The following is a 27,317-nucleotide window of genomic DNA, read 5'->3' as shown; positions in this document are numbered from 1 at the left end:
TTTTTTTTGCATTTAAACATCATTTTACTTGCATTGTAATCCATTCTAGTTTGAAACAATAATATGAGATCTGAATTGGTCTCAAAAGACCCCGAACACATAGCAGTGAATGAAATATCATGAAAATGTCAACTTGCTACAGGCGTCAGGTCCAATAACATAAATATCGCATGTTTTTAAATTAATTAGATAGCTAAGAATAAGAGACTAGCGTCTGTTAGTAATCTAATAATGACATAGAAACGGGATTGTATTGTATCACATTGGTGACAAATATATCTGCTCAAAAAACAATCAGACAAAAAATACCAAGAAACACAATATGTCTGCAATTATTGTTTTTAAACTTAAAAGTATTTTTGATATCTTAATGCATTTACATTATATAATGTTGATATAATTCGCTGCTGTCTTTTGATTAAAGCTCATTATGAATTGAATACTCTGTGAATACTCTAAATGACTAGATTTTATATTGAAAAAATGATGTATGATTTTTTTTTCTTTAATTGAGTTTGGATTCATATTCATGTAGTCTATATAATAGACCAAAAAGTATTCAAAACTGTTAAGCATATAAGTTCAAAAAGATAACAAAACAAAATAATGGTAATAAATAAATAACTTAAAGTATGTTTATGTACAATGAAATGGTAAAAATTATGTTCACACTATACATGTATATATTTGCTATCAATGCAAATCTGTAGAAATTTTCAACTTTGTATAAAAGTATAATATAGAAAATCAAAACGTTTGTTCGGTATAATTATAATTTGCATATGACGTCATAGTTTGTGCAGAGCACGTCACAATGCATAATTGCACAGTATTTATACCACGAACATGCGCAGTAGCTATATATATGAGACACTGTTTGTGCTTTAGCGTTGAGACGCTGTCTTTATCCGGTAACTGCAGAAAATTTCATTCTTTTTTGCTTCTGTCTTTGATTACAAAACCAAACACGAACAACATTTTTCTTGAGGTCTAACTTTTCTGCTATTTGTGCAATTTTTTCACCTGATGGTCTTGGTTGTACGGCAAAATAAGCCTCTAAAGATCGCTTTTCCGGTGCAGCAATAGAAGTCCGTTTACGTTTCTTGTCATTGGCTAAACTTCCGTTTTCAGCCTCTAGTCTATCTCTTGCTTGTTTTTCGGCTCCTTCTAACCAGGCTTGTAGTATTGGTTTAAGTGCTATCATGTTATTGTGGCTAAGTGTCAGTGACTCAAATCTACATATCGTGCTCTGGCTCAATGAACCAACACCAGGTAATTTAAGGTTTGCTAATGCACCTCCAACATCGGCCTGTGTTACTCCTAGTTTGATTCGTCTTTGTTTAAATCTTTCTGCGAACGACTCTAGTTCCCGAGGATCACAATCTGAATCGTGCATAGGGTGATGTACTGGATGATGAGTAGGGAAGCCATTATGCCCATTCATCGAATTTGGGTGTGAATAAACAGGGGGATACATTTGATGGTGATTATGTGATAGTCCGTGTGATACATTATTATGGTGGTCCATCATTCCTAAAGACATACCGGAACTTGATGTTAGTTGTTCTAACATAGAGTCTGAATGTCCAAATCCAGAATGATATTGCGACCTTGAAGGGGTGACATTATGACCGCCAAGGTCGGCGGTGTGCCCATACATGTCGTGCTTCATCAGCTGTTGTGAAGACTGTTTAGAAATATCAACCGCTGCCAAAACTTCAGCTCGTGTAAGCAAACCATCGTCAAAGAAATTTCCCTGCAAATACATTAAAATATATATTGTATGAAAAATGAAATAAAAGTCTGAACTATTTTAAAACAGTAAGTCACAAAACGCTAAATGTAAACTAAGTGTTTATCAAATCCTACAAACATCAGTTATCTCCTTTAACAAAATCTTGTGTTTTAGCGGAAATATTACCGGACGCGTTGGTGGTCAAGTGTTGATGTGCAATTTTGCAAGTTGATTAATATATCAACGTATCCGAGCTAGGGCATACTGGATTGCGGGGTGGAGAAAGAGTCTGTATGACAAAAAGATGGCCGTAAGAAAAATAAAAAAAAATGTTTTTGTTTCAAACATATATTAGTCAAACTTCAAACTTTATTAATCAAACTCAGACGCAGTAACTGCGCTACAGGAGCATGTTTAGTACGTAGTGTAGGATTTTACGCAATTATTAAATCTAAAAAAAAAATATCAATTTTCTAAACTTTAATCTTTTTTAATTTGTTTATATATTTTCCTTAGATCTGAAAATAAATATGTTTGAAGTAAAAACGTCAAGTTGTGAGCTGTATTTATAATTTTCTTCAGCCTTCCATGTAATGATATACACGAACAAAACAAAAAGTTTGAAGCGGAGCGAAATAACGACATTTTACAAAAGGAAATTGAATTGTTTAATGTTAGTATTAAATGGTGAAAACTATGCCAAGTTAAAAAAAACAAACATTTCACATAAGGTTGAGAAAAAAAAATTTAAGACAAAAGACAAAAACTTAAATAGAGAATTTATTGACAATTGTTTTATAGAAATTATATCACAGTATACCAAACAGAAACAGAATATAAAAAAGGCTGACACATATTTGTATCAATTTCATACGTATTATAAATTTAAAAGATTCATTGCTATAACTTTGTTTATTGAATTTTTGCAATCTCTTTTTTTCCCTTGATCAAATATAAAATAGTAAATAAATAAGAAATATTTATTTAAACACTTTTCAAATCAATATTCCAATAAATATTTACCTTAAGATATTAATCTTCAGCAAAAACTATGAATATATATTTCCATTTTATACAAAAAAAAATCCTGTTAAATTATTTGCGATTTTTTAAAATAATTTAGCGATTCGGAAAAACAGAAAAAAAATCAGGTATGTTTTTAAACTATCAATCTTCCGCGACGTTACTTCATAATATATGAAACATATTGAACAATGAAACCGAACGCTCTTGTTTAGGTCAGAATACCTAATCAGTTTTCATTAAACATATAGTATATACATACCGCCGATGTTGACATACACCGCACACGATCCGGGGGTCGGTAGGGTGGGGAATACCTCCCCGGGACATGTCCAGGATTCAATGAATTATGAATTCCAACAGATTTTTGGCTATTCAGCATCACTATTTTGGCACAAATTGTAAGAATGTTTACAGAGGCCTAGGGCCTATTGTTTATACTGATATAAGCCAGTTCTATTAAAATTATTAAATGCCAAACTCCATACAAATTGGTACTATAGAAATTGATATTGGTTTTGTACGGCACCTGTTTAGATCACGTGGCATTTTATTTTATTCCAAGTAGCGCATGCTCTCTTTAAGAATTGCTCTGTTTGATGAACGTTATAAAGGTGTTTATTTTTTAGTTGAAGTGCCTGTGGTATAGTGGCAATATTTTCTGTCAATATGTGATTTGATGATGATCATCGATCAAGTAATCTCTATCTTTGAAAACATTATCCAGTTTGTTAAATGTTTCTTTCTAACCCATGGGGTTTCTTTGAAATAGTATCTAACAATTTTGTTAGATTACCACAATTAGAGAGTGCTTTAAAATTGTCATTATGTTCTTAGGGTGAAAACATGTGCTTAATTGTTTATTTTCAAATTGAACATATATTTTAAATTACTTATTTTTCTCCGGAAAATATTAAGACTTTATCCGGTATTGACTAACCGATTATATTTTCTTACAGTTTTTTTTCTGCGGGTATTGAGTAAATGAGAATGTTGACAAATTTTCATACTGACTTGACAGTAATGTATTTTAATTAAGATGTCATCCGGTAGTTGTCTTCATCTTGAATCTCAGAGGGGTGCCTTTGCTTTATAAATACACTCCCGGGAAAGACAATGTAAAAGTCCTAATACCGTCAAGTTTGTCCTGCGGTTTTATTGACAAATATGTTCAAATTCGAGAACAAGATTACAACACGTCAATTCGTCAATTAACTTCATCAGTTTTCATTGGAGGGATATTAGTAATATGAGAGTAAAAATGTCTTCCGGATTTTCAACTAATTGTTTCAATTTCCGAACACTTGCTGAGATTTGTAAATGATATAAATTATCCCCATCAGTTTAATAACAGTGTTTGTTAGTTAGTATGTGATGTTTTGTAACAAGAAACTTCCCCCTTTCTTGGATAATGAATACAGTTATAAATACGATCCATTTTTTAAAAAAGAGTGTTGTTATAATTGTTTTGTTTTTTCTCGTTTTCTCAGACCTTTAGTGACTACAAACACAATTATTTACTCAATGAGACTGAGTCAATACATCAGATCGCTTAATACCAAAATTCTAAAAAATAAGATTTTGAAATAAAAAAAAAAACGAATTAAGCTCCCTAAAAAATGTTTGCTTCTTATGCCAATGAATTAATTAGCCAATTTAATTTATTGTATGGAATTTTGATACATATGTAAAATAATGTTATCGTTTAATGCTTGTTTTTGTCTTGAGCCTCAATTTTTAGTATACCCCCCTCAATATAAACAACACCAAAATGTCCGACATGTGGATTTTTTAAAAGTTTTTAATTACTTTTTTAGTTTATGAAATCAGTCATTCAAACACGGGCAATAAAATACTTCAATATGTTCATATTCAAAGTGATATTTTAATTTTTTAATGTCTAGAAAAATAGATTTTACTCTTCAAATACCAATTGTGCTATTTCAGAATAAAAATTCAATCGCAGAAAAAGGAAATCTTATTGTATTATTACAAATTGATTTAAATGTGAAGAACGAGAAAATAGCATCTGCAGAAAACAATAGTTGAAATATCTCTTAAAAAATCTTAATTGCTTTCAAATTAAACTTAGTATATAATGCAGAGGACTTCACATTACACAAAATTGTAGTTGGAGTTATTGGCTATTTCATGACAAATTCTGATAATTTTCACAAATGTGTCGGAAACTCGTGTGTGCTAAAAAAAATTATACTTCATTAATTAAAATAACATTTTATTGTTTTGGCAGACCACTTTTTCTGCAAGAACAGAGAACTTAATCATTTATTTTCGTGCAAAGTAATAATGAAAAAACAGCTGTTTCTTTGAATTAAAGTTTAGACTTTTCTTACACATTTAGGGTCGATATTCATGCTTTTAGTTATTGTGCTCATAACAAAAACAAATCACATTTTGATTAATTCAGAAATCGAAGATTTTTTAGCGTTCAAGAAAATCCATGTGGAGCAAACGATATGTAGTATATGTAAAATAAATATATTGAAAATTGTACCCGTTAGTAAGGTTTTTTGGTATCTGATGATTTAAACGATGACTGTTTTGGTTTTAAAATGACGTCAAATTCTATTACATATTTAGGCCGCATTTCTTTCTAACCAAAATTTTGTAAACGTTGTGACGCGTTTTTGTTGTTGTCTAAACGCTACAAAATTAGAAACAAATACATCGTTTGATAAGTCTTTACTGACCCTGTTTGAACTTTCAATAATGCATGCACATGTTGTTGGTAAAGAGACTTTTTAAAAACGTAGAAACAAATACTCTGTTTAATCAGTTTTAAGTAAGAAACAAATGTAGCGTGAATTTTATATATATATTTGATTCAAATTTTGATATTAAAGTAGAGAAACTTCTGACTATAAGTGTCTGAAATAAATTTCTTAAACTGAATATCCTACCAACTGCAGCATTTTCTAAGAACTTTCTCATTATAATTATGTTTGCCACTGGACGTTAAGCAACAAACGATCAACTTTTTTTTATCTTCCTATAAAACAGAAAAATCCTCTCTTAAAGACTCAATTTAGTTTACCATTTTCCTGACTAACGTAAGTTAACATAAAGACAAAAAGGTCAAATAATTAATTTTCTATTTGTACTGCTGCTATAAAAGGAAGCACAAGATCTTATGGCAGCCTACATACTAGTAGCCTACAGACTGTTCAGTGTTCAGATTGTAATCGCTTAAGTTTAAGTTGCTACCTGGATCAGTGATTTATCAACAGTCTACAATTAAGTAAACATGGATGATATGTGTAATATTTGCCCTAGAAGCAGATCTCGATGTATCATGTAATTAATGCTATCCTGGGATGATAGCAACTAAAGCAATTAATCTAATGGACCCAGCCCCAGGTCACCAAAAGCTCCCTAATGACCCGCATCCAAATTAACAAACATTTTATAGAGTAATAGATCAAAAGACGATGGTATCTATGTATTAATTTTCCGACTATGGTATTTGGCCTTTTGACCTATTGTGTCATATTTTTATTGTTTTGCGTCTACTTTTTTTTAATGTTGAAAGCTTCTGAATCAATTTATGTATACGTTTTATATTGCCACCTTCTCTGTCCTAGGGTGAGGAAGAGACTGATCGTAACCCTTTTCCTTAGTGAAGATATTGTCTAAATGGTTGCACCTTCGTAACGAAAAACGGTCCAAATCTTACCAAATGACGTTAACGGTAATTTTAGGTGCTTGACGATAAATGCACATTTTCTTTCAGACGATAAAAAAAAAAAGATTGATTTTGACGATTCACATAAAAATGTCATCGATAACTGTAATCATTTGAGACCTCTAACTAATCACTATAAGTGTATTTTGACGGATTACGGTAAAATTTGAACCAACTTGACGATAACGGTAACCGAAAATTACTGAATTGACGCCTGACGGCAAAGGGCATTCCTACCCTCTTATATCTTAATTATGGAGAATTCAGTAAAGAAATGAACAAATGAATGGATGTATTTGTCTATGGAATAATTTGGCTATTCTATGATAAAATTATGGAACTGTAATTTTCTTTCCTTGCTTAATTTAACATTTTGTTTTAGCATTTGCTTGGTCTAATTATAGGGATGCGGGAAAATAAAATGAACAAACAATAGGTATCGCCCGTACATGTCAACAGTTATTTTCTATATTGTTTTTTTTAATTTCTCAAGATTTATATTTGTTTCATCAAGAAAGACAGATCTAAAATGATAGTTAGAGCCTTGTATTGTCGATAATTAGTGTTTTATTACTAGGTAACATGTCAGGCGATGTTCAATTTCCCTATTATTTTGTATCGTTTTCTTCTAATCAGGTATGAGTTTTCCTATTAAACCACTCAGGTCGCCAGTAATGATAGTTTTATCGTGATCGGATCGACTGTTCATAACGGATAAAACCAATACAATAAGCTTGATCGCTGATAAATATAACACATGTTTCTCCAAAGGTTAAACTCTATAGGAAGGAATGACATGTCAACTCGTAAACTCATCCGGGACGATTAAAATATCGATCTCATTTTATTCTTCTAAAAGAAAGGAAAGTATAAAATCCAAAAGGGAATTATTTCTAAAAATAATATTTACAATGTAACTTGAAGATACTTGTAATCAATTATATCTTTTTAAAATACACAAACGATCATCTAAATAAAGAACCAGATGGTTAGTGGAGAATTATTTCCGGATTAGTAATTTAAACTTTACTTTATTGTATTCCGTTAACATTAAATTGATAATTTTAACTTTGATTTATCAAAAGCACTGAGCTATTTGTTCACATATAGAATAATATTAGGGTACACCTTGTTGTTCAAAGTGTAGTATCAAGGTGTTCACTGCTGAAAATGCAATGAAATCTTACGGTATTTTTCTTTTTTGTTTTGTTATATACGAGCAATTTATAGAATTGTGGAATTGATTGGTGCTTTGTATGTGCATATACTATGGGAAATAAGATATAGACGTCCCAGATCTATTCTAAACAATTACAAAATTGTGAATTGAGCTATTTTGAACCTCAACAAAATTGGGATCCTAGTTCTTCGAATGAAACTATCTTTACAAACTAAAAATGCAATTTACCATGGCAATTAATTTAGATAACATAAGTATAAGCAGAAGTCCATTGCTAGACTTGTATAAGTCATATAAGATTATTTAGTTAAGAATTGGTTATAACGAATTCAACTCCCTCCCTTTATCTGCTAACAAAACCAAAAAGAAGTGGGTTTCAAATGAGAGAGTCCTGTCTAGCTCTCAACCTAATGTAAACGCATATTTTTGTATATAAAGAAAGTAATCCGAAATATCGCAACATTTGAAAGACTTTCTTTCCGCCTTCAATGATATTCAATTTATATCTTTATTCTTACAAACCAAATTACAAATGTAAAAATGTACATTTGTTTTAAGATTATGATAGCAATCGAATGATAGTTGATATTAATATAAATTTCCTGTAGATATATACATTATTTTATGCAGAAAAAATAGCAAACTTAATAATAATGAAGAAAAAAAATCTACATTCTACATTTCAACAGTGTTCTTTAAATATTCCGAACAAAGGGAACTAACTCTAATCTAAAACAAAGAACATTTCCATGTATTTACAAAAGTGCATGATTTTATCATACCACAAACAGCGTCTTGAATGCTTTATATCGTACAGATGATAACTTTGCATACTTGTATCAAGGAACTGTCACTCGTATTTATAATGATTACAAACTTGTGTATCAGGTTGGATTGATTGATTGAAGGTCGTTCACGTCCAGTGGCAAATATTTCACAAATGTTAAGGACGACTTTACAGCACTGTAATCCAAAATATTTTTTCATAACTAACACAAAACTATGAAACACCATATATGTACATGTGGTTTTTTTTTAGCAAAACAAAAAGATCCTTACCTTATTCCATAAATATTGTTCATGTTCCCCTCCAGAAAAATCTCGGGGTCCTCCTAACGTTGTCAATGTCTGAAACAATAAAAAGATATGTCAATCATCTTTTTTTAAACCTGTATATCAATTTAAAACTTGTAGATAAAGTCAGTAAAGATTTCGAAATCAGCATATGTAAATCATACTTATTTCATTCATTAACATTTGTTAATTTTGATACAGAATCGTATATTATAATTTACATATTATATAAATACATTTTATATATTATATTATTTAAATTATTTAAAATTATATTAACAAATCTTAGATTACCGTTAGATTCTCTTCAGGTAGCAAAAGCATCTTGATTTGTTTACTGTTGAATTATTAAATAAGTTGACAATAAAATTTGATCTGTTTTTATACATTTTGTGGGAGGGGCTATGATCTGAATAGTGGACAGGTGCGTGCTCAATGAGACGTGACATTATGATTGGATTAGACAGATCATTAATGAATTAAATGCTTGTTTTTATAAGTTTTGAATGGAAATCTTGTTTTGATATATTTATACAAACAATGCCAAACGGTAGATTCACACCTATAGGCCTTTGTCGGCTCGTGTTAGGCACACGCCACCACGGATCATTTAACACGATACAAAGATAGCCTTTTCTTTGTACCGTTGACAAATTCCGTTCTTTTATCCATAAATTTGTGTTTTATGGTTTTAATGATTGAACTTATTATTGAAATAAAGAAATGAACATCTAAAATTACATCAGAGGTGTAGATGTAGGATATCAACTGTTCCGTGCCGTTACATCGTAAAATTTAACAAAAGGCTGCCATAGCATATGACAAACATACGGCTGTATCTAAATAATCAGAAATTCTCGCGGGAATATTTTGAAGGTTGCGACTTTTTAAATGTATTTTATTATACTCGTCTCCTTATTTATTTTTCTTTTTAGCTTTATTATTTTTTTCTATTTTTTTCTCTGGAAATACCATTTCAATCATGCTGTAACTGAATTATTTACTATCTTTATTGACATTTTCATGGTACATGTTCTTTAATTGACTAATTTTCATGGTACATGTTCTTTAATTGACTAATGCAAAAAAACGTTATTTTCTATAAAAACAAGTCTTATAACATCTTACTCATTTTTATTTGAGTAAGAACTATGCAAACATCTTGCAAAAACACTTTTCCTATAGTTTACATTCGAACTTCAATAAAAAGTAACAACCAAATATATCAAAAAAGGATTTTTTTCGGTGTAATCATTCATACATTTTTTCTTTCAACTTTCTTTTTTCGTTATTTTTTAAATATTTGATTTAAACAAAATGCAAAATACGCCGTCTGCAACAAGTCTCTCTGACTTTTAAGTTTTCATTTTCAAAACTTGAATATATGATTTTCCAAAACCTATAAATTTTAAACGACCAAAATCAACAGAAAAAATGAATTTAAATTAATAATCAAAATTCATTCTTAACTGCCCATGATCGCAGTTATGCTAATTTTTATCCAGTAGTTTATCCTTCAAACAATAAATGTAACTTCCGATTGTACATTGACATAGTCGTGAGAGCTGCTACAAAAGATTTATGTTTCATAATTTTTTACAATAAAAATAATATCAGAGTGGGTGAATTATAATAATCATGATCACGAAAATGTAGAACTACTTTACCATCGTGCAATAAAATCGACGAAGTACAAACCACACCATTTTCCGAATATAAAAAGACAAAATGACAAAAAATATTCACAAATACTTCAAAGAAAACTGAAGACTGAATAACTCGAACATTACAAAAACCAAGGGAGAACACGTGCACTCTAGTATGGTCTACGATTTAATGCTTTTGTTAATGTTTTACATATTTGCGATTTAATGTCGTTTGTTGACGTGTTACATATTTGTTTTTCGTTCATTTATGTACATAAATATGGCCGTTAGTTTTCTCGTTTGAATTGTTTTACATTTGTCATTTCGGGGTCTTTTAAAGCTGACTATGCGATATGGGCTTTGCTCATTGTTGAAGGCCGTACAGTGACATAAAGTTGTTAATTTCTGTGTCATTTGCTCTCTTGTGGAGAGTTGTCTCATTGGCAATCATACCGCACCTTCTTTTTTTCCTCATTTTTGTTGAGCCTGTGATTAACAGCAAAAGTAGGCGAGACACTGGGTTCCGCGGAACCCTTACGAATTTCTATATTCACTAGCGACACCAACAACAAAAAAACGGCGTCATTGCGCCTGGTAAGTAAATTCTGTCCACAGTTGCATTTTGTGTCAATAAATTAAGAGGACACGATGATGACAAATGGACCCTACACGTGTTCATCTACAAGACAGATATTCCGAAGTGATCAGTATGGTCATGATGAAATAATTTAAGTATAACAAGAATACTTCAAATTTACTGTATGCAACCTTGGTTAAGTGACTTTCATATAAATTATTCCTCATTATCAACTTTTGATTTTTATTCATAGCCAAGCACGAATCAATGAAGCTACACCAGATTCGTCCCACAATATACAGAAACTTTATAGATTAAAGAAAAATACTGGCCATAGAAATGCCACTATCTCTGAATGTACACCTTTTATAGCTCTTTTTACATATCAGAAATCCCAAAGAACAGGGCCGTAGCAAGGAATTTTTAAGGGGGTTATTTGGACACGCGAACTCAACTTTAAAATTCACAATTCATACAGAACGTTGACTTTAACTTTAACAGTGCTTATTTGTTTTCAAGGGGGTCGTACGAACCCCCCTGGCTACGGGTATGAAGGATGACCAAAATGTTGCAGGCAAAGATAAAAGATTATAATTTTATTAAAAGAAAACTCAAACAAAAACAGCATGAAATTTAGATTTTTATAATGAGAGTTTCTCACACAAAGATACTCTGAACATTTAGAACATTGTTTTTGTTATCTTGTGCTGATCGGTTGCTGTCTTTTTCCCTTTTTTCCCCTTAATTTTCCTTTATACAAGCGGATACCATAAGATAGATTATTTAAAACAATATGCCAATAGCCAAAACAAATCTCAGAAAACAGAAACAAGGACCATATTTCATTATGACAACATGAAATGAACTTACATCTTATTTTGAATTTATTTAAAAATACAGAATAACTATAAAGAGGAAAATGGAGTGGAAGCTTCTGACTTTGTCGTATGACGAATTTTACTAGTCATCGAAATAGCATGTAAAAGTCATTATGCCATTAAACACCTTCCAATCAATCAGTTCACAGGAATAGATTATCCTAGCCGTTTATTTGACAAATTTTGAGTCTTCAATGCTATTCAAATTCGTACTTTTTTTTGGCCTTTTGTAGAAGAAACGCGTGCCCTTTTTTTTTTTATTTAAAGCCGCTCGATTTATTATATATATTTCTATATTTTAGATGTGTGACGGTGTTAGTAATTTTGCTGAAAGAAATATATTTGAATTTAAATATCATGATATAAACATATAAAATATATATTTAGTTGCTTTGATTGTTTTGGTACACAATAAATTGCCATTTCAAAAATATTGGGGACTACTGTCTCTATTAAAACAACAATTTCTCGCAAGCACATACAAACTAGATAACTTTCTGTTGGCAACAATAATTTATTAATATTTCTGCATCAGGCTATACGACACACCCTTTCGCCATTAAATACAGTTTAGGTATACAGTTTTTAAAACAATAGGTTGAAAGGTGTGCTCGTGTGACGTATTGCCTGACTCCAGAAGGCTTTGACGCAATTGCATGCAGACCTTAACATTAGGTGCGGATCTCGTCAATGTTTAGATAGCCACTTTATGCATTGAAAAAAAAAACCGTTTCATTTTTTGCACTTTTCACAAATACAGATAATATATACGGCTGCTTTAAACGGGTTCAACATTTCAATCTTTCATATAAAATACACCGTAAAAATAATGAATCGGTTGGCCTACAGGCTGTAAACAAAACATAATACTTTATTCTTAATCACTGACAAACAAAAATGCAAAATTAATTATAAAATTTGATTAAATCTATAAGTTGTTAAACATACAAATTTCTCCAGACACGTGGTGGCTGGGTTATCTGTAATAATTGTTTATTAATTGCTGGTGGTTATTTGCAGTTTGCAAGTGCAGCGACTTTGGCTATTTGAGGTTAGCTAACGCAATGCTCCGTAGAGACCCATTCCGGAAAGAATCATTCCGGGGAAACAAAATGTTTGTCATAAGGGATTTTTCATGTTTGAAATTAAGCGTACAATTATCACCGATTTGTTGTAATAATTTTACAGATACAAAAATTGATAAATCACCTGTTACTCTGATTATTTGTTTAATAAATCAAGATTATTTAAACCGTGATTTTATTGACAGAAGCAAGAATTACACATTTGTGTGATTGTTCAGAATGCTTGTATTTATTTGGACCTACTTTTATAAATTTAAAATCACTGCTTCGTTCAAAAATTATACTTATACATAAAAAGATGAACAATTTAGAAATTAATATATTTTATAAAGATGATTGTTGATTAAAAAAAAGAGAAACATTCGATTTCAAACTCACGTCAAGGGCTTGATATGTTCGTGCTCCATAAATCCGTGGACAAAAGCAATGTTAAATAAGAGACAAGCATGCATATGTACTTTTGCCTACTTATGTATTAAGCTGATATGAAATCTTTTAAAAATCAAAGAAAGATATATAAAATTTGTTATATTTACCAATGTTCAATATTACATTAAACCACTTCAAAGTGAATACCGAAAGAAATAAAAAGAAATTGATCAGACATTACTAGAACATGCAAATGTCCGATCTACAAATAGATAAAATGATTGTAAGAACATTGCCACTCAGTTATTAATGAAAATGTAAATGATTAATCTGCATAGAGGAAACGACTTCAATGTCACTTAATATAAAATCTGTTTAATATTTTAAACATTTGATGAAGACGAATAAAACCTTATTAAAGATTCAAGAATTAGGAAAGAAATCATTTGCCTACCTGATGAGGGTGGTACAGCCCGTAAGACGACATGGCCACTGGGTCAGGTTCCTAGATGAGGGAGTCAGGATAAAAAAAGTAGGGTTTTAAAACGTGTCTTGTCCCCTCAAATGGTAAATTTCTCGTAAATAATAACTGAGTTTTGCTGACCAACTTTTTAAGGTAGCATTAATGTTGTTACCTAGTTTTGTTAATCAATTTCCTTTGGAAGTTTCTGATTGGTTGGTTACCTTCTGTGATGCTGAGGAAGGCGTGTTACCTGGTTATTACCTGCCGGACCATGTGTTTAACGGAAACTATTCCGATGATGGAAATTCTGAATTATGCTTAATCGATAATTACTATTCAAAAGTCACAAAGATTAAAAATAATAGAAATATCGTAAAAGAAATAATTTAGTTCGGCAAGCATTCCTTGATCAATATATAAGTTACTGATAATTAAGCATGCTTATATGTATGATTTCTTACATTTAAGAAATATTGTCTTTTCATTTTTACTTTTACATTTAATTTCATAATTAAAAAAAAAAAATCGTACAAATACGTGCATTAATTATTTAAAACATAAAAATATCATAACTTGATTGGAGGGACACGGAACATAAAATACACCGAAGCTATCTTGTATGACGTGTTCATTTAAAAACGCGACAACTTGGCAAAATGAATGTAGTCAAAAGCCCTTATTAAAAATTTATCGAAACAACACAATGTTAAAATGATTCCCAAAATTTAAATATTTTGTTGAATATCTTATGTAATAAATATTCTAAAATTTCAAATCTTGAATTCTCTTCATGTCAGATATCAACAGTTTTTTTTAAAAGAACTAATTGTTTTGGGGTCTCTGTTTCATCGGTCTATAATAAAATCTCTTACTTGACCTCTAAGTCAAAAGAAAAACATTTCGTGGGTTAGTTCATTTGATTTCAATGCACAACATGCATTTCCTGTATAATTTTTCTAATTCAAGATTTAAAAAGTAAACATGTTCTTTTTTAAGTGAAAGTTTTGTTCATATACCTTTTTGTCAAGTCTTCCGAATAGAGGAAACACATCTATAAGTTTGTCCCAAGGAATAAAGTATGCTTACAATCATTTTCTATATATAATATGTACATACTACTACTGAATAAAGGGAACGGCACAGGTATGAAAAACTCTGAAACCACTTCATACCATAATTTTTATTAGTACAACTATAAGTTTGTTCCAAGGAATAAAAAAGTATGCTTACAATCATTTTCTATATATAATATGTACTACTACTGAAAAAAGGAAACGGCTCAGGTATGTAAAACTCAAACCACTCTACTATATATTTCTAATAGTACAACCCTACATTTTGCAGAGAAGAAATACCTTACTTGAAGGTGAAAGCTATTTTGTATCAAACATATCAATATAAGTATCAGGGTTATATGAAAAGGAAGACATCTAAAAGATGCACAGATATAATCAAGACAACTAAAGGTCACTATTCATTTGGTCTTCAACAACATGTAAAAAAAAAGTTCTTAATCGAACCACATCTAGACCAGTTATAAATTAGTTAATACACATTTTGAATTAAAATGAGTCTTTTTGGTTTAGCTGTGATGGTATTATGCCGACTAATCATCTTTTTGAAATCAAATCGTTAACGTGCTAAACTTTAATAGTTTAAAGAAATTTTAAGTATGTGTCTCTTGGCATTCATAGAATTTTAAAAGTACAATACCCCACGCACAAAATAAGAACGGTCATTACATTTTTAATGAAAACAATCAAACATCCGGCAGCTTTTCTCTTCTGGGTAAACTCAAAAGTAAGTAGTTGCAAATGACACTAAATATTTCATAAGTTTTCGAAACATCATTCATGACTGGCAGTTTCATTTTTAGATATTCCCCTGTCATTGAAAACATATAATTGTCTTGTACAGTGAATTTCAAAGATGCTCTTTACACTTGAATGCTTACTTTGCACTGGTTCTGAATTTTTAATAGAAGTAAGCCTTTTATTCTTAATTATTTCTAATTTTTTATTGTTTGAAAGCGGAAAAAGCAAACGCAATGAAGTGAAGTGCCTGGGTACTTGCATGATCACAATATGTTAACTTGAGAAAACGTCATTTCTTCACTCGAAGGATTACTCCAAAATGAAATAGATTCATCACATCTTCTGATTGGCTGACTGTTTTTGTATATCACCTCATGAATATATAGTTTGTAATGTGACCGTGACATCATCAACGGTTTTATCCGTGATTTATTCATTAAAAATATCGGATTTAAAATTAAATCATAGGGAATTACTGCAATATTTTTTCTGTCTACTTGTTCAAAAATCTGGTGCACACTTTTAAATAACCCGATTCGTCGGTTATTAAGTGTGCACCACATTTATATGTTATTTTCTCATCAAAAGAAGAAATATTACAGTCATTCCGTAAGGGACGACATCAAAAGTTCAATGAAGGATAAAAAACTTAATTCACATAGTTTTTTCACTGACCCCCACACCCCCCTCTTAACTTAATTTGGGGAAAAATTGATTGACCAATAGGGATATATGTAAAATCGATTTTAGATTAACAAAACTTGCAGCAATTTTGACCCCCACACACCCAAACTATTTGATTTAAGTTTTTTTTATCCTACATCGATCTTTTGATGTTGTCCCTAATCAAAGTGACTTATTTCAAGTAATAAAAAAGAACTCCCCAATGTAAATTGGGTTATATTTTGTTTGAAATAACACGATTGCATGCATCAGAAACCTACTGCCTCCTTGGGATCTTGGTTCGGTCGCAACCTTAAGGGTACACATTTTATTTCCATTTTGACACTGAACACTACCCAAAGACCATTAAAAAACTGCCTATTGACATTATCTGAGTATGATTCTCGTAAATAAGTCTTATGACACTTAAAATAGTAATGAATAATAGAGTTAAAGTTTGTTTTTAATAATTTCTTGTTACAATTTTACAGAACAGAAACATATCACACTATCGCGCATATTTTTTTTTTTTAAAGTTCAAACTGAAATATGTGTATAATTATGTGTGTAATAGTACCTTCTATAAGTGTCCTTTACCATTGTCAATAAGGAGACGTCAGATTAACTTCAACCCTATAACATATTTATGATTATACGGTATACAGCTAGGGTTGGTCATGGACAACTGGGCTGATCTGTTAAAGATTATTTTTCTAAATTAGATTGCTCTTAAATGTTTTTTTTTTTAATAACTATGGTCTAGCATTTGGCTTCCAACAAAATATGGTCTAAATAAAGACAACAGTAGTATACCGCTGTTCAAAGTCCATTAATCGATTGAGAGAAACCCAATCTGTGTTATAAACTAAAAACCGAGGAAAATAAAATCAACTATAAGAGGAAATTAACGGAACAACAGAAATACTTAAGCGCAACAAAACAAACGCTAACATACATCGAAACGGACTGTTTGATAACAAGTGTCATAATCCTGACACGGTGCAGGACATTTAAAGAAAAGTTGAAGTTTGAACCTGGGGTGGGTTTTTTTTGCCATCCAAACCTCCCGCTTATATAGCAATGTTAAAAAATATCGCAAAAAAAAAACTCTTCGTGACATAACACAGCAAAAACAAACACAACAATAACAAGCACAGAGAAATGCATAAAGAACAATACAACAACAGCACATCCCAACAGAAACCGCAGAACAACAATCGACAGCATCCTTTAACAACAGCACTGAAAGGCAGCAAATGAAAAAAAATCCACAAAATCATAAAAGCGTTTCCAAGTTATGTTATGGTATCGAGATTTAAAATTATATTTTAATGGTAAATTTATGCTAGGACATAATATATTATAATCTTCACCGATTTACATAAATTTACATATGCAGTAAGGTTCTAATCCAGACCAATATCCACTAGCAGACCAAATTATCACTCCCTGTTATCTTGTCAAATATACACCGAATTATGACATAAAATATTGGCTTCTCTTTTAGCCCATTTGTTCAAATTGGCACCAATATTTTGCTTTTTGACTCATCAGTACTCTCAGACGCGCCTCTATTTAGTTTTGTACAGAAATATCAAAAGCAAACTTTTGAATCTTTGATTTTAATGCTCTAATTGCATCATTCAAAGGGAACCCTAAGCATTTCTGAATGTATATATTGTAAAAATAAGTTTATGTTTATTCTTTGCTTTCTATTATATTTTTCACACTTTATATTAAAATAATTGCAGAGTATTAAAAAATTACGTTTTGACTAATAAGTGTTTTGTTTGTTTACAAGTTAGACGAGCGATTTGTAAAAACAACTTTGTGAATATCTGAATCCTAAATATTATTTCATGTGTATTTTATTGTAACACTTGTTATCGTCCAATACATCATCGTCCAGAACATGCATGAAATATTTGCCACTGGACTTCAAGTAACAAACATCAATCAACCAATACAGCCTTCATCAAAGAGCAAAATCCAAAACCGTGACATACTAATTTATATTGCAGAATGTTTGCCATGACCGACACCAATGTGAAAGTTTCATATAAGGATAAATAAGATATTCGGAGACATAAAATTCAATTGTATCATTTGTCTTTTGTACTGATATATCCAGATAAAAATCTGTTATGTGATTTTTTTTTAATACATTTCCCCCCTTTCTACCCGTTACACTCGAGAGATCTATGAAGAATACGCGAACATATGTACACTATGTTACCGTTAATTCTCATATGACTATTAACACATAATTGAATTTACCTCTAAATCATATTGGCAAGATTAAATTGTCTCTAATCAGACTATCTGTCAAGAAATACACCTTGATCTGAACAACAGACACACGAAAGGGAAAAAATGCATTGATCCGGACCACTATTTTTTAATCATTTTCTTCAATGACAGGAAATAAAAGAAAACAACTTGAGCATGGAAAATTCTAAGCTTTCCTTATTCAATTTCTTATTCAATAATATCGATAAACTCTTTTAAGATAACGACTTTTAAAACATTGTTGAATTTAACTTTTGAAGATTTATCAATATAATAGATTCATACATTTTTTATTATTATAATTACTGTTAGATATAAACTCTGTAAAATCATAGTGAAAGAGAACCGATAACATCATGAATTTCACCATTTTAGAAAATTATCATAAATTCTGGAATTTTATATGTTTTTATTACAGTAACTTTTAAAACTGTTTTTGATAATAACAATTATAATGATTATCGGTTTACTGATAATACAGGTTTAATAAAAGTTATAATTCCGTATTTATTCTCGAGTCCCCCCTTTTATCTTTGCATTCTGAATTTTTAGCGTGTCTGTCACGTGACTTTAGCGTATTGTGACACCACTTCTAAGTTACGAAATGATCGCCTATGAGACAACTCAATTGTACAAACGACGTTGGTATTAGCATCTAAAGGTAACCGTACAACCTTCAACAATGATCAACACATTTTCCATATGCGGCCGGTTTTATTCCACACATTATTTCTTGAATTATTTTAATCTTTAATTAATTGGTCTATACAATATCAAGTGTTTACAATTTTTATATTTTACCATTCTTTTATTCTCTAATCTAAATATTGTAATTCATATAACCGTTGCTTTGATTACTTATTTGTACACATAAATCAAAATGGTTCCACTTTTTTTGTTACAGATTTTCAGTGGCTACCAGCTTGAGTCTGGTTATTTTCAATCAAAGCTGCTAAAGTTTTTTTGTTAACCGAGTCTGTCATTTTAGCAAACTTTAAGCGTTTTACAAACTAATAAATTCTGTTCGTTCTTTATTATTTATTACTAATATTTTCATTATTCCTGCTTACAAATAAGATTTATATAAAAGGGAGCACTGAAACTATGCATTAACGAACTCTTGCTTACTTCAACAACGGACTTTGTTGCATAAACACTGTAATAAGTGAAAAGAATAAAAGTTAAACCGACATTATGGTAAACCAAAAGCATTCTTTTAATAGAACCTCTTCGAATTCCGTCAGTCTATATATTAGTGTTATTGAAGAAACGTTAGGTGAACATGGTAAACTCAAAGCGACTTTTTTTTAATATAAAAATCCACAAAACGGTACTTTGATAACATTATTTAAATTTTAGGCTTCCAAATGCAAAATTATATTGTTTAACTAAAAACATATACATAAACCGTTTATTTTGTTTTTCCAGGATCAATATTTAATACAAAATGTTTCAGGCACTAGAACAGTTATCGAATAGGAAAACCAAGTACGAAAAAAAAGATACAATGTGATATATAATCCTACTTAATAATTCAGTAGCATTCATATAACTGAATGGTATATCAGGTACAAAAATCGCCGGTGAACGTGTGTGTTTTCTGCCTAAGACATAGAGACACCAAATTAGATCAAAAACGCGTCGACATAAGGCTCTATATTATTTCTATATATTAGAAACTGTATTTGATTATAATTATTTTTTTTTAATAAGTCACTATTTTCGCTAATGTGAAGAAAAACAGAATATAAAAAAGAAGATGTGGTATGATTTCCTATGTGACAACTCTCCACAAGAGACCAAAATGACACAGAAATTAACAACTATAGGTCACCGTACGGCCTTCAACAATGAGCAAAGGCTCCTGAATCGGGACAGACACATACATACATATTTTGGCGGGGTTAAACATGTTAGTGGGATCCCAATACTCCCTTAACTTGGGACAGTGGTGTAACAGTACAACATAAGAACGAACTATAAAAATCAATTGATCTGAAAAGTACTTTACACGGTTATTACAGTTTTTTCCCTCTTTAAAGAATTGTGCATTGTGTCATGTCTTTGGTAGCCTCTGTTGGTTCAGTCACAATTTGTCTAAACTTGGGTTGTTTTAGAGATGACTATGGCATTAGTTATTTTTGAAAACCGTATGTTGACCTAAAGATATGAAAAGAAGGTGTTGTCTTAGACTTGCAAATGAAAAGACTTCCAAAGACTAAAAATAAAGGGATGTCAACAGCTACAAGTCATTCAAATAATAATTTATAAAAGTAAACCATTATAGGTCAAGGTACGGCCTTCAACACTGAGCCTTGACTCATACCGAACAAAAAGCTATAAAGGGCCCCAAAATTACTAGTGTAAAACCATTCAACCGGGAAAAAACAAAGGTCTAATTTATGTAAAAAACGAGAAACGAGAAACACGTATAAATTACATAAACAAACGACAACTTCTGTACATTGGCCAATATTAAAACAAAATATGACAGACAGTAATCAACGACTGCAACTGGATAACAGACTCCAACAGAATCAGACGTCAATTTGTTTATGAATGTGCCTTGCTGTCTCACTGGCGGTTCCTTACAATTCCTTATATTTTGAAACATTTAATAAAATCAAACATATAAACTCAGAAATCGTGTGTATAAAATGAAAACTTATTTTTACGGGAACGATGACTCCTATAGGCAGATTCTAAACGATGATATGGGTACACTTAACACCTTACAGTATGACCCGACAAGTTAATGTCAGGCCTCCTCGTGCTTCAAATAATTACTTTCTTTAATTAACCCTTCTCTGATGTAAGTTTAGATAATTCAAACAGCCATTGCTCTAATTAATTTCCGAAATCTTTCTTGTAATAAGATTTCATTCAGTTTTCTGACGCTAAGGTAGGTTGGTTAATCAACAAAGTCCGTGTTTCAAGTTAATTTCCCTTGTTTGGTCGTGATTAAATCCTCCATTTATCAGTAAAGGTCACGCAAACGTCTTACTGGGTTGCAGTAGGTATGATTAAATACCAATGCAAGGGACATATGTAGCATAGTCCTACCAAGTACTATACAAATCCTTGGTTTCCAATGTAATTAAAGCAACAATGGTTTGACCAACAGAAAATGGGTTTTGTTTGTTAATGAGTTTCCTTTTTTTGAGAAAAAGACACAAAACTGTGTATTGTTGATAATTTTAAGACAATTGAAGTACCTTATATTGGATTTATAGTAAAATTGTTTTAAGACGAATTTGAAAGACATTGTGATATATCTAATTTTAAACTATGTACATGCAAGATATGACATTTTACTTTCAAATCCAGAACGCAAGCTATTAGTGTGAGAAAAAATTGCAAGTTTACATGCACACATGCAAAAAATGAAGATATGGTATGATTGCAAATGAGACATCTATCCATAACAGTTCAAATAAAGTGGATGTAAGCAATTATAGGCAACCGTACGGCCTTTAACAACGAAAAAAACATACTGTACAGTCGGTTATAAAATATATAAAAGGCCCCGGACAAGAAAAACATGAAATTGGGGAAAAATAACGGGCTTATCTATAACAAAACACTTTACGAAAAATAATATGACAGACGTGAACCAACGACAACCACTGACATTTAAAATTATCAAGCAACTGTCCACATTAGGGACTACAATTGTACCCCTAGCGACATGGCTATCAGTACATTGTTTTTGGATACGGTATGCCCAAAGATAAGCTGAAGATAATAAAAGTCTACAGTTCCCCGATTCATATAATCAACATTAACCAAAAGCAAATCAGAAACGACACAACGACAAATCGCATAGTTAACGTTTTCCTGAATTATTTTCTTTTTAAACCTGATACAAATCAACAAAAGGGTTCCTACTTTTTGTGGGTCATTTTAGGAAATATAGATTAATTCCATTGACTAGCATTTGATTTGTATGAAGAAATTCAGTCTTTTTTACATTTTGCTGCTGTACCAGATGTGAAACATAAAAATAAGATTTCTCCTGTCGACAATATGGTACGGTTGTGGTCACGATTTTAGCGATATTAAACGCCTTGGATCACTGATCCGATCAGTCCGGAAATATTGAAATGTCAATAAAATCATAAACGTTTATTTTTCTTATCATAATGATATTTTTTATAAAGACGTATAAATTGAAGCATGAACGTTTCCTTTGTAATGATTCCTGATTAATTATTTGGTTCGAATTTCTTCATATGCGCCACCTGTAACATAAGCTCAACAACCGTGCATTATTAATAATTAAGTCTGATTTGAATGTCTGTGGAACGTCGTTCTGTTGAGTGGCGGAATTTTCTTTTTGCGCCGATTACATAATATTTATTCTGTCTCATGCTGAAATATGGAATTTGAACTTTAATGTATTTCAATGCCAAGAAATAACTCCATTTATTAGATTTCTTATTATCGTGACAAAAACTTAGATATATCTTGAACACACAAAAGTTTTTAAAGGTTTTAAATATGGTAAATTCAACTTAGAAAAACTACCTGATATTCTATTTGTTCTCTGATGGAGAATCATACCAAATGGGGTCTCGGTGGTCAAGTGGTTTAGAAGTTCTACTACTGTAATCTCTAGCCAGACAATACTGAGGTTGTTTACATTTATTTTGCTTATCCACAGTCTTTAATAGCCTTTTATGTCGTTTTGAATTTGCTTATTAAATGCACAATGGTGAGCTGCAATTGTTAGCATACTTGCCCTTGTCGTCTCATAATTGGCAAACACGTATCTTATGCTAAAATACTTACGTTGCTCACGATGTTCCTACAACACGACATTACATAAAAAAAAATGCGACCTCCCAAAGTTTTTACTGAAATTTTGACGTCGAATAATAGTTTCATTCGTTTTTTTTAACATGTTTTTTGGTTGATTCTTTCTCTGTTTTCTGGCTTGAGAGTCTAGGGCTGATACCATGACCAATATGGAAATGCCTATTTATAATCTATATAAGTCTATCATATCTACAAGAGACCAACCCACGTGCATGAACCATCTTTTAATGAGAGCAATATTCTGGAAATGTGCTTTGGAAATATATAATTACATAACTATAGTTATTGTGATACTATATTGTGTTATCATGGTTTTGCAAACTTTTTGTAATTTAATCTGTTTACGAATATTTATTCATTGAGTCTCTTGAATTTGAATGAAGGCGGCTGGTAAACGTATTTCTTAAACAGCAAATTAATAAGCGTTTGGAAAGAGCAACAAATGTCAACCTCCAAACTGTCGGTTCTTAAATGTTTAGATTGAAATTTTACATAAGAAAAGATACAACAGAATATTTAATTTTTGACGCAGATGATACGTCTTTTGCAAACTAGCCGCGCAAATATAGTTAAGACGTGAATGAATTTTAACGCAAAACGATGCCTTTTTTATTTGGCGCAAACGGATTTCTCTCAAATTTTGATATTCAGTTATTTGTTCTAGTCAAATTTCTAAATGTAGCTTTTCTATTTTACTATCTCATTGTCGCAATATTAAAAAATTCTATTATGCTAAGCCATAAGTTAATTTCTCAGTTTGCTCCACGGAGCTGAATGAAACTATACATTAAACTTTCATTTATATGAATTTGATGAAAATCTAACATAGCGCTCTTTGGAAAATACTTTTTATGACTTTCTGATACTTTGGTTCAAAGATTAATGAAATAAGAACATTGAAAACTCATGAAAACTATTTCATAACAAACAATTGTAGATTGGGCATACAATTCCATAAATGTATTAATTGCTAACACGTGCAGACTGGTACGATAAAATCTTATAATATCATATTTATATGGGGATTTCTATCAAAATATCAGATGTTCCATTTTGCTTACGTCACATAGCATTTGTTTAATTGTTCTGACACCCTGTAATATTTTTCAAAACAATTTAATTTATTATTTTTTATGATTCCTTATTTTTCCTGAATTGAACTAATGAAACAACGGAGATTTTAAGTATAGCTGGAAACTTATATTTTGAGTAACGCAAGTCGGAAACATGCATGATTTGTTATGGAACATTTTGTTGGATAATAAATGCAATAGTAGAACCGAAATTCCCTTCAGCTTAGATGAATAAAAAGAATATCTTTTTATTGAATATTATTTTCATCTTTATTTTAAAATCGTTTAATCTCTTAGATGTTACGTTTGTGTTTTATGTGTGATATCTAAAAAAAATAATAAGCCTTTTATTCGCCATGGTAAATAAACAACATAAAGTTTACAGACATTTAAAGAGATTTTATTCATGGACACATTATTATGAGTTAATGCGTTTATTATACATTAATCTTGCTAACACCATCTAGATCTTTTTAGACCAATACAATGTCAGCGAGTTGGTCTTTTTAAAAAACATTAAGATTCCAAGCATAATTTAGGACAGTTTCGATATCATTTAGCGAAGTTACTCCATTTAATTTAATGTTTTGATATTTCAATTAAAACAGAAAACATATCTGCAATCATCTTTCTTTCAAATCGTTGAATTACATAAAGAAAAAAATAATTTCAACATATTTCCCGATTTCATTTGGTTAGAGACATCGTGTAGACGTATGATAAGCATACTACACCATATATTTGAAGCGCTTTTCTGACAAACTGATAAAAAAAATGTTAAAATAATTTGATAAAATCTCAAATTTAATAAAAAGACTTATCAATATAAACGACATTGAACACATATTTGTAAATTGGGCAAACAACGCGATAATTAAATAAAAGAACTAATAATTTTGTAACGCGGAAGATTTTTTTTATAATTTTCAAAATATCTGTTTTTCGATATTTGATATGCATCGCATTTGTCAATATTTAACACCCATACCTGAAATTCCAAATGACTCACTTATAATAAATTTTGAAATCTGATCATTTAAAAATTTCGAAATAAAAGATCGTTTATCGAAATCAAATCCAAAATCTCGTGACTCTTAATGTTGTTGTGTCTGATGGCATAAATTTAAATTTCCGCAAGTTTTCGGAACATTTTCGACGTGAACTTAATTTCATAATTCAGTAACAGATTTTTGCCATTCAGGGTTATACAAAAATCGGCTGTACAATATAGCTTCATGTTTCTGTAATATAGATGTTGTTGTATATCTACCATACTAGTAGCCGGTAATAGGGTCTTTGGAATCGATGCTGACGTGACACGTTGATTCCGTATAACAATGCCATTCATTGCGCTTTTTTTCACCTTCCCCCTCAAAACTGACAAAAAAATGCACTATTGAAATACGAATAGCTATTTTGCATACGCAAAACCTAGATCAGAGATGATAGTTTTTGGCATGAAGTAAAGATGAAACGATGGAAGCGCGGTCGGTATAGTACTTGTTGTTTTTGGAGGAATTTTCAGATGATTTGCACCATATAAAATTGAGAATGGAAATAGGGAATATGTCAAAGCGACAACAACCCTACCATAGAGCAGACAACAGATATAAAATTGAGAATGGAAATGGGGAATGTGCCAAAGAGACAACAACCCGACCATAGAGCAGACAACAGCATATTTATTTTTCTTCGAATATATGACCACAACAAAAAAATAAATTGGATCAGCTTTAAATGTGTTTTGTATTACAAATCTATTGAATTTCGTACTTTACTCTTATAAGAGTTCTTGAGATGTGTCTGGATTTGTCAAAGAAGACCACATCGTAGTATATATTTTAGTTTTAAAATAATCATTCCGAACTCGGCATGTAAACAAATACAAAATACACACGCGCAACAAATTCACTGTAACATTTGGCAAAATCAGCATCCGTCAATCTTAAACAGATAAGAACAAAAACACATTGACTCAGCAAAAAATGAAAGAGCATTCAAACAAAAACAAAATTTTAAAAAAAAGGAAAAGAAAAAGGGGTTTTCAAAGCGCATATGCGTGGAACAAGTGAAAATGAAACAATATATAATACTGTTATTTCTTGTTTGCATGAATTCAATTGTCTATCTTTTTTTAACTGTTGTCTCATTGTCATTCACCATGATAAAAAAAGATATTGACTTAAAAAGTTTTGTGTTTTCTAAAAAATATATATTAGGGTGACGTAATAATTGAACTTAGAATTTAGGAAGGAACTGTACTTTTTTTGCTCATTACCAGGATTTAAACTGACCGTCTGTTTTTAATTCATGAGTGTAAAATTTCTAATGTCTCGACCATATTTTTCAAATATACATTTGTCTCTAATATCTTACCTAAAAGCCTCTTTAAATCAGTAAAATTGCTAAAAACATCCAAAATATAACAAGAAATTCATTATATCCAAACATACGTACATGGACGAATCTTTTAAATTATTTTGTAAGCCAAATGAGATTTTATTATATATAGAATGGGGTGTAAATATTTTACAAGTTTTGCTCCATCTTTTATTCAGAAGCTAGTAGCATGGATGATATTGGTGTATCAATACCATATTTATAATTTACAATATTCAGTGTAATATTTCTCTATAGGTATATTGCACTGACGAATCAATCAATCTCATTATTTTCTGGTAAAAAGTGTATTTCTTAGAATTTTAATAACCTTGTTATTAGGTTTCATTGTTTTTTAAATCAGATACTCTATATTTCCATCAGGTTTCAATTTCACAGTCTGGTTGATGCATGTCGAAAATTCCATAAATTTATAAATATTTTAAAAAGTTAAGAAGTATAATTTTCTCGTATTTTTTTTTTAATCGACTTTTGGTGACTCAGATACAAGGAGCTCGCTGTTATCATCTGTTTTATCAGTACCATAA

The 27,317-nt window shown here is 30.8% G+C and overlaps 1 protein-coding gene across 4 annotated transcripts; it reads right to left on the bottom strand.

Moving 5' to 3' along the window:
* LOC143041976 (POU domain, class 4, transcription factor 3-like) lies at positions 1-26,834 on the bottom strand. Of its 4 annotated transcripts, none has more exons than XM_076214167.1 (3): positions 26,767-26,834; positions 8,701-8,769; positions 1-1,756 (listed from the first exon to the last, which is right to left on the bottom strand). In XM_076214167.1, the coding sequence occupies exon 3, from the start codon at positions 1,670-1,672 to the stop codon at positions 905-907; it is 768 nt and encodes a 255-aa protein (XP_076070282.1). In that variant the 5' UTR covers positions 1,673-1,756; positions 8,701-8,769; positions 26,767-26,834; the 3' UTR covers positions 1-904. The 4 variants fall into 4 exon arrangements, with proteins under 4 accessions (XP_076070282.1, XP_076070280.1, XP_076070281.1 ...); XM_076214165.1 differs by lacking the exon at positions 26,767-26,834 and adding an exon at positions 13,725-13,884; XM_076214166.1 differs by lacking the exon at positions 26,767-26,834 and adding an exon at positions 9,010-9,106.
* Between the last annotated feature and the right edge of the window lie 483 nt (positions 26,835-27,317).

This window comes from Mytilus galloprovincialis, chromosome 8 (genome assembly GCF_965363235.1).
Source record: "Mytilus galloprovincialis chromosome 8, xbMytGall1.hap1.1, whole genome shotgun sequence".
Lineage (NCBI taxonomy): Eukaryota > Metazoa > Mollusca > Bivalvia > Mytilida > Mytilidae > Mytilus > Mytilus galloprovincialis.
This window is presented reverse-complemented; position numbering and strand designations above follow the sequence as displayed.

What these genes read in the sequence shown, in the direction of transcription:
- LOC143041976 (XM_076214163.1), bottom strand. Translation starts at nt 3,140, where the DNA reads ATGCTGAATAGCCAAAAATCTGTTGGAATTCATAATTCATTGAATCCT. An exon ending in GGTGTATGTCAACATCGGCG is followed by an intron (nt 1,757 to 3,020) that starts GTATGTATATAC and finishes ATGTATTTGCAG; the next exon opens with GGAAATTTCTTTGACGATGG.